We start from the raw sequence: 13,730 nt of genomic DNA on the forward strand, positions 1-13,730 counted from the left end.
CTGACGAAATTCATTATAGAAAAAAGGTGAGCACCATATCTGCCATTAAGTAATCCATAGCAAATATTTCAAATCAAATAATCATAATAGAGCATGTTCGGATACAGATATTTGGCTGAATTTTGCAATATTGGGGACTAACTTTTGTCAGAGTACAAGGACTGAAAGGTCCCTTTCTGACATTGTATTGAACCATCACTGTTATCCACAGACTACCTGTTTGGGGTACATCTTGATATCTCGGGTTTTATCTACTTATATACTACCTCACCATCAACATCACCTCCCCATCACTGTCAATGCTATGCTCTTGTTGCTGCCTATCTGGGGCTGCACCAGTCAACTGCACCTCCTCCTACACTGCACACCAAAGGCTTGTGTAGGGCTGCACACTGTACTGTATATGGTAGATGGTGAACCCGTTGTGCAAACACAACAATGGCTAGACACTTGTTAAAGTGCCTAACCAAAAATATTGTTGTAGGTTGATGCTCTGCCTAGCTGCTACACTTGCAAGCAAAAATGTTCGACCCTAAAGGGAATTGCTACTGAGAATGGCTGATGATACTAAGACCCAAAAGTGCACAGAGCACAGGAACAAGTGCACAGGGTACATAGAGTGCAGGAATGTGGAAGTGCAGTTGATGAGTGGTTAATGAGTGGTTAATGTGGGAGTGTGAGATGCTAGGGTAAGGGGTAGGGAAGTCTTAAGGAATGGCATGGGTAACAAGTGAGGGCAAGGGTATTGATTGCATGGTAAGGAAAGTCAAGACAAGGTGTCCAGGTATAAGGTAACCAATAGGGGCTAAAAGCGCGCACTAATGGTGACTGCTCCTAAGTAAAACCTAAGGGAAGGAAATACTGTAGAAGGGAAGTAAATATGAAGTAGTCACTCTAGGCACTTTATACTAGCTAAACCCTCTCGGAAATGGAAGGGACAGGACAGACAGGCAGTAGGAATATGTAAAGACATGTAATAAGACTGCAACACTTGTTACAACACATGAGGCAAGGAAAAATACGTACCAATGAGGTAGGATGGACAATGGACTGATGTGGGACATCTGTAAGGTAGTCTGAAGGCACAGGAAATTGACTGCAGGTATGCATGCAGTGTGGGAGTGAATGCGCAAGTCTGCAGAGTGCAGGAATATGCATCCGGAGCGGGTTGAGTGTGGGAAAAGCAGTTGATGGTTTTGTAGCTTTCCATCACCTATATCAAAAGATGGCCATTGCAAGCCTAGTGGGAATATGATCGTCACACCGTATACTGTACATGGTATTGGCAGTTGGTGAAGCAAACAGTATGGTATGGAGTATTATATGGATGTATGCAGTAGTGTACAGTACATATGGAATATACAGTGGCTCAAAAAAGTGTCTTGATGTTTGTGACTTTTCATGTAATTGCTATATTATGAGCCAGGGCATGAGAATATGACTAAGCCATAGGGAGGTGTTGGAAAGTTCTGCTTCTAAGCTTCATGTTTGATCCCTATAGCGTGGGAATATTATGTCATCAAGTGAAGATATGGTTAATTTAATTTGGTGACTCATTGAGACACTTTTTTGACTTTCAGTTTGGCCAACACAATCCCTATAATTCTAGTACTTGGTGCTCCCTCCTGTTGCTCTAATTACTTCTACCACTCTTCTATGCATGCTATCTATCAATTTGAGGCATTCCTCATCAACAATCTTGCCCCCACTCCACTGCAACTCTCTCCCACAGCTGAAATAGCCCCTATTATTATCCTCAGTTCTTCTAATCTGCATACCAGGCAGATTGCTACCAAAACTGGTCTGAACAGGGTTACTATCATTAGGATCATAAAAAAGTCATGCCAGATAAGAAAAATATCAAACTAGATTGTCCTTTCAAGCTTACACCATATAACAAAAAATCTCTTGTTCATAATATTCTAACTAGGCAGGCTGCCAATGCTGCTCAAGCCACCAAATTTATTAATTACATCATCTACACTGCTCTCTTCACTCAAATAGTCAAGAATACTCCTAAGGCAGCCAATCTTAAAGCTGTAAACAGGCAGAAAAGCCTTTCCTATCTTCAGTCTATAGAAGGAGGAGACCAGCCTTGGCTTTAAAGTCTCAATATTGGATTGTTGAGGACTGGAATAGGGCTACCTGGTCAGATGAGACAAAAATCGATAGGATAGGGTCAGATGGCTAGGAATATATGTGATGAAAGGCAGAAGAACTACTAGAACAAAAAAGTCAAGAATACACTAAAGTATGTAAAGTAGGAAACTTGATGGTATGGTGATGTATGAGGTGGAATGGAGTAGGAATTCTCTGTGAGGTGGGGGGGGAGGATGAATGCAGAGCAGCACATTTCAATTTTGGAAACTATCTGCTCAGAAGCATGCAAGAATCAAGAATTATTGAATAAGATGTTACCTTCTAACAAGACAATGTCCCTAAGCATACTTCAAGTTGACCATAAAATGGTTTGAAAACTATGGCATCAGTGTGCTATCATGGCAAGTCCAGTCCTCAGACCTCAACCCTATTGAACAGCCCTGGTAATTGCTCAAGATATCACTTGCAATCTATCAAGATCCTTGATAGGGGTTATTTCAGCTGTGGGAGAGAATTGTAGCAGAGTGGGGCAAGATTGTTGATGAGGAATGCCTCAAATTGATAGATAGCATGCATAGAAGAGTGGTAGAAGTAATTAGAGCAACAGGAGGGAGCACCAAGTACTAGAATTATAGGGATTGTGTTGGCCAAACTGAAAGTCAAAAAAGTGTCTCAATGAGTCACCAAATTAAATTAACCATATCTTCACTTGATGACATAATATTCCCACGCTATAGGGATCAAACATGAAGCTTAGAAGCAGAGCTTTCCCACACCTCCCTATGGCTTAGTCATATTCTCATGCCCTAGCTCATAATACAGCAATTACATGAAAAGTCACAAACATCAAGACACTTTTTTGAGCCACTGCAGAAGGTGTGTTCCTGAATGCAGTCACCAAGCACCTGCTTCACAATATGCAGACATGCTGACTACTGCTTGAACTAATCAGATTCACAGAGCAAGTTCTTACCAACCACAAGACCCAACTGCACTTTGACAGATATACCTCAGACTGGATCAACATTAACAATGGTATAGGGCAGGGCGACCTGCTTTCGATGATCTTGTACATTATTTACAGTGCTGACTTAGTAGACATTGCCAAGCCCACATGAGGATGTGCATCTCCTACAAAACTCACCCCTGCCTTTGTTGATGACATGGCCCTAGTGGCCATAGGTAAGGACTTCACAGAAACCCATCATATCCTTCAGGATATGCTAGAGTGCCCAGGTGGAGGCTTTGACTGGTGAAGGGACCATGACTTCCAGTTTAAGACTAACAAATTTGCCTTGATTGACTTTTCTATGAACAGGAAATGTGACCACCCAGCACTACACCTTTGTGGGGTCATCATCTGCCCATCTCCCACCCACTAATTCCTGGGCATCATCCTTGACCAAGAACTGAGGTGGAAGGCTTAAGTAGACAATGTGCTGACCAAGGGCCTAGCATATGTCCTGCAACTTCAATGTCTGTCCACTATGTCTAAAGGCATCCCATTCTGTCTCATGAGGCAACTTGACTTGGCCACAGCAGTTCCCAAGATGCTGTATGCAGCAGATTTATGGTTCATGCCAGCTTTTTGTGAAGGCACTAACACCCTACAGAGAGGATTGCTGGGAGTAGCCAAGAAACTTACCTCCATCCAATGCATTGCTACCATAGCCATGACTGGCACTATGAGAAGCACCACTACTGACATTGTTAAAGTGCATGCTAACCTTCTCCCCATGACTCTGCTGCTCCAGAATACTTGTTACCATGCCATGATCAGGATGGCTGCTTACCTGGACACCCATCCTCCCCACAATACAATCAGGACAGCAGCCAAGTGTTATGTATTGTCCTATCACTCCTCCCTCTATCACCTTACTCACTTCTACTGGATTAATCCCAATAAAATTGAAGCCCTCATCCTGGCTTGTCATGCTCCCACCTCCTCCTATCCATATGTCATGCACATTGCTAGCTCCCAAGAAGAGGCCATTGCCAAACATCAAGAATTGCAGGATGACATCCAAGTCTTCAGTGACAGCTCTGGACATAATGGCCACATCAGAGCAGCAGCAATACTATTTTGTGCAGGCCAGCACCCTTGCACCCTCTGCTACTATCTGGGCACTAAGGAGGAGCACACTGTTTTCAAAGCAGAGATGGTCAGTCTCACCTTGGCAGCCAGGCTCATAGCCACAGAACAGAATCCCACCTTCCAATTGTCTATCTTGGTCAACAATCAAGCTGCTATCCTATCTGGTAAGAGTTTCTAGTCCAATCTAGGCTCCTATCCAGCAACCAAGTTTCAGAGGATGATGAAAGGGCTCAAATGTACTAATCCAGACTTCAATGCTATGCTTCACTGGGTTCCTGGTCACAAGGGAGTTCATGGTAATGAGGAAGTGGACAAAGTAGCCAAAGTAGCAGTGGAAGGGAGCCACTGAAGCAGTCCCCATGTGCATCTCCCCCTTTACCTTTGTAACAGTTCACTACTGCTTAGCATTTTAGTAATCAAGTAAGCCCATAGGGCATATACAAGTGCCAGATGGGCCAAGCAGTGGTCTGCCTCCCCCTGTTATCTACATCTCCAGCATATAGACCCCCTTATTCTTGAATGCTCTTTCATCAATTTATGGACTCCTTCTCAAAATGTCTCAATAGTCTCATTCTCAGTCTATGCACCCATCACCTCTCCTTGAACCAGCACCTATTCTGACTTACAAAAGTAGCCTCACTGGACTGCCCTCACTGTCCACAAACTGAAGAAACCATCTATCACTACTTATTTGTGTGCCTGCAATATCAGCCAGAGCGCCATGTGCTAGCCCAGGCATTGGGATGGAAGGCCACTTCCCTATCACATCTATTGCCCAACCCTGCTGCCATCCCCCATCTAGTTCACTATATCAACAAGACCCATCACTTGAAGTCCATACTAGGTAAAATTCTGATGCCTACCACATGAACAGCCTGACACTCCCTACCCAGATTTCCTCCTAACATGAGCAAGACTCATATTGAACACAATCAAGACCATACTATATCATATAACAATCATATTCAGGCCACTCTAATAACTCCTTCTATTTGGTACCATACCTCTACCTAATCACACAACACCACTCATACACATGAGATCTCCAGCCCAGCCCTGGGAATTAAGTCAGTAGCAAATAGGAACACCCCCACTGACACACTGGGTACCCATCAACCTCCTCACCCAGCCATGGAGCATGCTCCTGCTTCCCAAGGACCACACCTATTATAATTCTACTGCATACCTCATTTATTAAAGGTTGAACTAAACAGAGAGTCTCAGCATCCAGGAAGAACTGCTTCAATATTAATAGTACCTAAACAGAGAGTCTAGAGATGAGACAAAGTGAGATGGAGTTGGTGTGTAAGAGAAAGACAAAACATACCTCAGCATCCAGGAAGAACTGCTGAGGTATGTACAAACATAGATGAGATGCTTTTAAGGTACATTATGTAAAATGTCCATGATAACATAGACAAAGAAAGAGATACAAGTGACAATGTTACATCTACAACATCATTGATCTCTGTTCAGTCCACACAAGTGGCTGAGCATGTGTTATAGCTTTCATGATAGACCTCTCACTACACAATTTTACATACAGTCACCCTCTAGTTATATACATCACCCATCTAAAATGGCTAGCAGGAACAGTGGACTGGTAGGGTATGCCTTACACCAGTGCATTTGGGGATGTGATGAAAGGGCAGAGCATGGGGCTCCCTGACTAGATAGTAGTGTCCTACATAGAGTATCACTCTCAATGGACATAAAACTGGAAAAAAACCCCATTGAACTCCCATCTGATAAATCCTTGACAGCATCTTCAAGAAAGAGGGAATCTCAAAAACAGGTGAGTTAAGGGAGTCAGTGGACTATCATAAGCTTAATGACAATGAATGCGCTGAATTAATCATTGTACAAAGCAATTTTTGCCCATCTCAAGCTCCCCAAACCCAGATTGCCTCTGCAGACAAAAATTATGCAGGTATAAGCAATGAGATTGGAACAAAGATTAGAAAGTCCCACCACCTATATCTGAACATGCCAGATAGCCTCCCAGGGCTAGATGGCATTGCAAAACACAGAAGTGTGAATGATATTGAAGTCTGCTTCCAAAGCCTGATGGCAAATGCAGATTACATAATATTAATTTTCAATATCACTGATCATAGCACAATGACAAAGATTACCACTCAAGGGAAATGTGAAGAAATTGAGAGATTTCTTGACAATATACTAAGATTACCCATAAAAATACACATCCAGAAATTGTATATGGAAATACAGACTTTACCTGGATTGCTGTTAGAATATGCAGAGCAATTCATGAACACTTCTTTCAAAATACCTATTCAAGGTACACATTGAGATCTTCTTTGAAACCTGTTGCTCAATAACAAGAATGATAAATGCTCATTATTGATCATTTCTGGGTTCAAGAAAGTGATACATTGAAGGCCCAGACATGGTGGGTGCCATAATATAAGCAATACAACATGAAAGAAGGACAGAAACTGCTCTCATTCATCTTCTCTATACACTATGGATTCAAGCTATAGTGATTTCCAGTTCCCTCCCAGTTTCATGGAACCAGGCAGTTATCTAGCAGCCCCTCATGACAGGAATATAGGAGTAACTCCATTGTATGCTCAGGCCCAAGGCTTGCTGCCAGCTATAGAAAAGCCTGGGGGGAGCACAAAGCTATCAAAAACTGCTGTAGTCTCAGCATTGGAAGCAGTGAAACAGTGAGTGACTGAACTAGAGAAACAACTTTCTCAGTGCCCCAGCCAGTATGATCTCATGGATGTTGTTACTCACCAGAACATTATGATCCAATCCATCCATGACTCATGTGAGAGGTGCCTCAAAGACATGCAACAAGATTTTAAGATGAAGCTGGCAGATGCATTGCAGATTATTACGAACTCAGGTAGAGCATCATTCCAATAAAGAAATCAGGATCAGGGTTGGTCAAGGACTAAGCCTTATTGAGTTCAATGCCTCCCTCAGGAGCAATTATCTAGACTCCCGCAGGATCTAGAGTTCAAATGGGACAATGGCTAGCCTCCTTCTCAAGGAGCTAGAGTTCAAGTATGAAAGAGAACTGAGTAGATTCAAGTTAGAGAAAATACAAGCAGTAACTAGGGTTTATATATGTAAGAGAATCATGCACAGACCAGGCTGGGCTAAGGGTAATGAATAATAGGAAAGGAAGGTTCATGGGAAAATGGAGTATGAGTTAGAGATAAGAGAGACCATGATGAAACAGCACAGTGAAAAGGAAGCATCAGAAGTACAGCCATAAGGTGTCCATAGTGATGATGAGAAAAAGAGTGGAGCACTGTAACATTACCCCCTGGTTAATGTCTGAAGTCACCAACTTCAATCACTAAGAGACTGATAGTTGTTAGGGTTGAAGTCAGTGTCTCTAGCAAACTGCTTCTCATGCTCCTCTTGCTCAAGATCTTTTCTATCTTCATAGATTTTTAGTTGGTAATGGAAGGCCCAAGAGCCAGGTTTGGCATTAATGATGCATCATCCTCTAAGAGTGAGACAATAGGCAGTGAGGTGTTTTGGAGCATGGTGATGGCATTCTCAGCAAAAGTAGCGAGGGCAATGGACCTGATGATGTCCTTCCTGCTGGCAGTATCGACAGGTGATGGTGGAATAGTTAACATCATTTCAGTCACGATAAGTTTCCTCAGATAGGGCATGAGAGTCAGAGGAGGACACAGGTTTGTCTTCATCAATGATGATGGGTGGAGCAGGGGATGGTATGATAGGACGAGAGAGGCCTATTCCAAAGGCGACAATGTTTCTTTTCTTTCAACAAGCACAATGTGGGTTTCTTGCAGAACAAACTGCAAGCTGAGAGGGAGCAGGAACAGGGGTGTCGTCAGAAGATTCCAATGGAGATCTAGGGACTTCTTGGGTGGAGAAGCAAAGGGGTTTGACAGAGACAGAGCATTCTAGTTTCACAATTTCAGAGATCATTTCTGGAGTGAGTGCTTGCTCAAACCCTCAATCTAAGAGTTGTTCAGTGGTGAGGGACTTGATCTTGGTCATATGATAAATAATGGAATACTTGGTGGTTTCTTCAGCAGGAGCTGCAATGGTATGGGCATAGCTAGATGCCAGGTCTGCACTGCAGTGAATGGTCATCAAGGAAAGAGAAACAATGTCTTCAGAAAAGAAAAGATCTAAAGGTAAAACACAAGGAAGAGAAGAAAGGGTTGATTCAACAAGGGCTCGCTTGTGGTGAAGTTCAAGCTGAGAGTGATGGAGTTCAAGAGGGGAGTTCAAGGATTGTGAAGAAGGCATATTCTGGGATCAGGTTTCTAGGTAAAGAGTCAAGAAAGTTGAAGATGGTTTTTATAGATTTTCAAGATTTCCTGGGTGTTGTCTAATTCCTTTTCAGGTTTCAGGGAGCCAAGAGTTATCTGAAGAAGGGTAATCCTTCCATGATATGAGGAAGCATCATTTTCCTTTTACGTTTCCCTTATGGGCGAGAATGGCTATCTCGTATTCTTCTTGTCCATTGATGATGTCAGGGGGTGGTTTGGTGTGGTTTGGGCCATGAACTTCTGTTTCCCAATAGGAGGATAACTCAGAAGCATGAAAGACAGGGTGTGATTTCCAGGAGGCAGGGAGTCAGATCTTGAATGTGATAGGGGAAAGGATGGCTTCTACTGTGAAGGGGCTGTAGCATTTAGGGGCAAGCTTCTTTGAGGGTAGTCCAGTGATGAGGTTCTTTGCTGATAGCCACACTTTCTCACTGATCTTCCAGGGTTCAAACTTCTTTCCAAAAGTCCAATCAGACATGCATTGCATGGTGAGATTGTGACAAGAGATAGCTTCTTCTCAGATCTTCTGAAGGTATTTGACTCAATCTTCTGCTGTAGGGATGGCGGAATTCAGGAGAATATAGGGGATTCCTCGGGGTTTGTAACCTATCATGAGGTGGAAAGGGAAGACATTGTGGGCATCATGCTTTCAGTGGTTGTGTATGAATTTAGCCATGGGCAGATGCTTTACCCAATTGAGAGGTGTAGAATGGCAGTAAATGTGAAGATAGGTTTCAAGTTCCTGATTTAGACGTTCAGTCTGTCCATCAGTTTGCAGGTGATAGGCAGTGGAAAGTGCAACTTCATAGTCAAGGAGTCTTCCAAGTTCTTTGGCAAATTTAGAGGCAAACTGGGGTCCTCTGTCAGAAATGATTTTGTCATAGAGTCCAAATCTAAGAAAGACTTTCTTGAAAAAGAGTTGGGCGACTCCTTCTGACATAATGGTTTTCTTGCATGGTGAGAGAATTACCCCCTTCATAAGGCCATGGTCTACCATGACCATAACCAAATCAAAACAGCCTGATTCAGGCAAGTCAGCAATCAGATTGATGGAGATCTGTGAGAAGGGGCAAAGTGCAGAGGAAGGGATAGGGTTCAGAGGTGGTGTGGGAGGATGGGTGTTGGATTTCATTTGCTGACATAGGGTGCAACCCTCAATGTATTTGCGGATAAATGTGCCCATTCTGGGCCACCAATAGTCATGTTTGACTAATTCTTCAGTTTTAAAGTGTCCTGGGTGACCAGCAGTGGGGTGATCATGGTGAAGGTGTAGAATGCGGTGATGTCAATGGATGGGGACATAAACATGGTTCTTATAAAACAGAGTGCTGTCATCAAACTTCCAATTGGAGAGGGCAGATTTCATAGGGGGTGCATTTAACCCATTAAGGGCTTGTTGCACAGCCAAAATGACAGGGTCAGAGAGAGGGTCTGTGGTTTTCAGGGCATTGGCAAGGTCATTATCAATGAGTCGGGAAAACATGGTATCAGGGAGAAGTGTGACATCAGAATTATCTGAGGGGTCAGAAGAATGATCAGGGCAGTGTGAGAGAGCATCAGGAGCAGCAAGTTTGCTTCCTTGGACATGGTGGAGTTCAAGATCAAATTCATTCAGGGTTAACTGCCAACATGCTTGTTGGCGAGTGAGGTTCTGTGCGGAGCAGAAATAAAGGAGATTCTTGTGATCGGTGAAAACAATGACAGGGTGAGGATTCTCTTCAAGGTAATGGTGCCATGCTTTCAAAGCATGGATGATAGTGAGGAGTTCACGATCATAGATCTGGTAGTTTCATTCAGCAGGGTTAAAGGATTGAGAGAGATAGCCACATGGATGATATGTACCATTCTCATCAGTCTGAAGGAGGACTGCACTGGTGGCAACAAGTGATGCATCAGTGGCAAGGGTGAATTGCTGAGAGGGATCAGGGTTTCAGAGGACAGGTTCTGATAAGAAGCATTGCTTTAGAGTCCATTTGGGAAGGATTATTTTGCCCAACTTTGCCCAACTTGAAAACTAAAATCCAATTAAGTAAGCTTGCCAGTGTGCCAGATGACTGTGACAGGTCAGTGACAGTCAGTAGGCTTATTATACTAATATGCCCTCAACCCGGATGCGAATGAGGTCTGACTGTTTATGCAGTGCCACCAGCCTGAGGATGCCACCCAAAGGGAAAGGAAAGGGCAAGAAGAAGGCAGCAACTGACAATCAAGACTCTGCCAGAGAGACAAGAGATTGCTGCATCTGGTCTTTGGCCGATGCAACAAGGCTGGTCGACTATATCACAGACAAGCATTCCAAAGTGGGAGATGGGACGAACTTCACCAGGACCTTCTGGAATAATGCTGCCCTACATATGGCAGCAGGTCCAGTGCCTGAGGGTGCTCCCAAGACAGCTGATTCCTGTCAATCTAAATGGAGCCATGTAAGTACTCATCTCTGAGTGCCAGTACTGAAACTGACACATTTTTAGTTAAGAAAAGTGTTTAAGGTGGTCAACAAACTGAGCAATGCTTCAGGTGTATTGTATGACTTCAAAAAAGGGGCTAATATTGATGATGAAGGTGAGACTATGTGGATGGACTACATTTCAGTATGTATTGTCCATCTCTCCTGCTCTACCACACTAACCATTCACACAGAAGAACCCCAATGCGAAGGCCTTCAAAAACAAAGGATGGCTGCATTTTGAGAAGCTGCAGGGTGTCATCCCAGTGACCACAAGCAGCTGGACTGGCTTCTATGCTGGCTTGAGCCAGGCCGCAACCATGGGCCACAATACAGATACACCAACAGCCAGTAGCAACATCACGAGTGGCGAGGGTGATGAGGTCATGTCAACACTTGAGAAAGTGCTTGACCGGGTTGAGTTCAGTCCTAGTAGCTCCAGCAATGTTGAGATGGGCAGTGACTCTAGGTCAATGCCACTGCCACCTCACACACCTGTCACACCAAGAGGTTTCAATGCAGCACTCCAGCCCTTCATGTCTCTTTCAATAACTTCTACATCTACTTCGTCACTTGCAATGAAGCACAAATCTGATGGGGATGATTCCTCACGCACTCATTCCCGCCCCCCACGTTCCAAATCAAGGAGCATAGCAGGATCATTGAAATCGCAACAGCTCACTATGCCACTCATGTTGGAAGAGTTGGGGGAGAAAGTCGTCGATCGCATAGCTGATGCCACTTCATTGTTTCAGGACACTGTTGCTGGCCATTTGACTGATCCTGTCCCAGCCTGTAAGCAGCACGCTGTCCTTCAGGCGCAAGAAGAAAAGAGCTTGAATGATCACGAGGTGGTCACCATGATGGATCTTTTCCAAGCTGACATCACCATCACTGATAATTATAATGTGATCCTATGGGATGGTGTCCACAAGGTTTTTTTAGCACGGCACCTACAGGAAGTGAGGGAAGCGTGGGCAAAGGAAAATATAACTAGTTGAACCCCATGATGTATCTCACTCATTCATACTGCAATCAATGGACTCATGTTTGTGCAATCAAGACTGAATTAGCAGCAAGGGAACAATACATTGTACATTGAGTGAGTCAAACACAACAACAACAAAAACGACAATAAAAATGACAAATGACAAACAGCCTCACTATTCTACTTGTACATCAGGCAGTAAAGGCTGGCCTCTGCAAAGCCTTTCTTGAAGATAATTAACCCACATCAATTGTGTGATTTCATTGCAGATTTTATGTGCACAGGTGCGTGCTGCATTGGTGGGTGGCCCATCAGCAAGCACACTGCTGTCATAAGAAGCCCCCCACTCATTGGAATCCACACAATGATAGTTTAGTATATTGTTGGGGTCATGGAATCAGATGACATTGTGTACAAAACACAATGCTGGAGGGATGCAAGATTGGATATCTAAGTTGTACTTGGGAGGGATGCAAATAATCTGGAACCACTTTTTCAACACACCAAAGATATGTTCAATGACATTGCAGAGCTGTGCATGACATAGATTATATAGTTCCTTTGGATTGTGAGGCCTGAAAAAAATAAGTACTAGGGTGGTAAGTCAGTGGGATAACATACAGCATATTTGCCTGGCCCCATTCAGCCAGGTGGTAGTGCACACCACGGTAAGGCACAAGTAACTCATCACATGTGGTGAATCCTGCATCTGCAAGGTACAACTTGCCCAGAGGGATGGTGAAATTGGTTAGGCAAACCTCATTGTAAAGGTGAGCATCTCCTGCGGACCCTGGGAAGCCACTTAACATGTAAGTGAACCACATGTTGAAATCACATGCGACAAGGCAATTTTGTGTTAAATTGCCCTTGTGGTTGTGAGTGGCATCACGATCAACAGTGTTGGGATGGCACGCAATGTGAGTGCCATCAATGGCACTGATTACATCAGCAAAGTAAGGATATAATTTTTTCATCTTGAGGATTTCAGCAGGTATTGGAGTTTGTGCATTTGGAAGCCAGACATAGGTGGAATATATTGGTTGGGAGGACAATGTGATCAGAATCCATTTGAAATACCTTGTAGAATATTAATTAAATGTAAGGATGAGAGCTAGTAGACATACCTTGATATAGTATCATTTGAGTGTTGAAAATGCTCAGCAAGGTGCTGTACAGTGAGGCCTGTAACACAGGCATACAGGAAGATAGCCAGCTGCTCTTCCAACATTACATTTTTTGAGTCAGTTATTCCACCATCACGAAGTATATCCCACAATACAATGAATATGTGGTGGCGTACATCGAGCTCGCATCGGATTCGTTCTGGATGGCCGTTCAGAAGCTCATTGACCCAGTCAATCCCAGACAGAGCTGAAGTATGGTATGGTTGTTTGTTGTAATATGTGTTTGTATAGGAGTTAAGGGTGTCCCTGGCAAGACTGACAACTTCAGATGCTGAAACAACCATATCCTGGAAAAAGTTTATGATAGCTCAGAGGTTCTTGATATCTGACTGCTCTGCATCCTCAACACCCTGCCCATCAGCCTGCTCATCCTGCTCATCCTGTTCGACCACCATATCGTCATCAGTGGAAGGGTTGTCAGCGTGGTGTAAGAGATGGGGGAGCATGGCAATAGTATGTGTGGCATATGTTTTTTGTTACTGATAACACCAATCAGCATGACATCAGCTTCAAGCTCTGAGCTTACTTAATCGGATTTTATTTTTTCAAGTTGGGCAAAGTTGGGCAAAATAATCCTTCCCAAATGGACTCTTAACTTCTCAAAGGAGTCAGTGCAGGATTGCAACCA

The 13,730-nt window shown here is 43.6% G+C and overlaps 2 protein-coding genes across 2 annotated transcripts; both read left to right on the plus strand.

Moving 5' to 3' along the window:
• Positions 1–4,840: 4,840 nt before the first annotated feature.
• Positions 4,841–5,065, plus strand: BJ212DRAFT_1279786 (uncharacterized protein; the record flags this gene model as incomplete). The annotated part of the gene is made up of 1 exon (XM_041331522.1): positions 4,841–5,065. A coding segment is annotated over one exon (225 nt), but the record flags the coding sequence as incomplete, so codon positions are not given.
• Positions 5,066–10,760: 5,695 nt separating this feature from the next.
• Positions 10,761–11,193, plus strand: BJ212DRAFT_1206713 (uncharacterized protein; the record flags this gene model as incomplete). Its single annotated transcript, XM_041329162.1, has 3 exons — positions 10,761–10,907; positions 10,956–11,084; positions 11,125–11,193. Coding segments are annotated over 3 exons (345 nt in total), but the record flags the coding sequence as incomplete, so codon positions are not given.
• Positions 11,194–13,730: the final 2,537 nt, after the last annotated feature.

Source organism: Suillus subaureus, assembly GCF_016647635.1.
Source record: "Suillus subaureus strain MN1 chromosome Unknown BJ212scaffold_35, whole genome shotgun sequence".
Taxonomy (NCBI): domain Eukaryota; kingdom Fungi; phylum Basidiomycota; class Agaricomycetes; order Boletales; family Suillaceae; genus Suillus; species Suillus subaureus.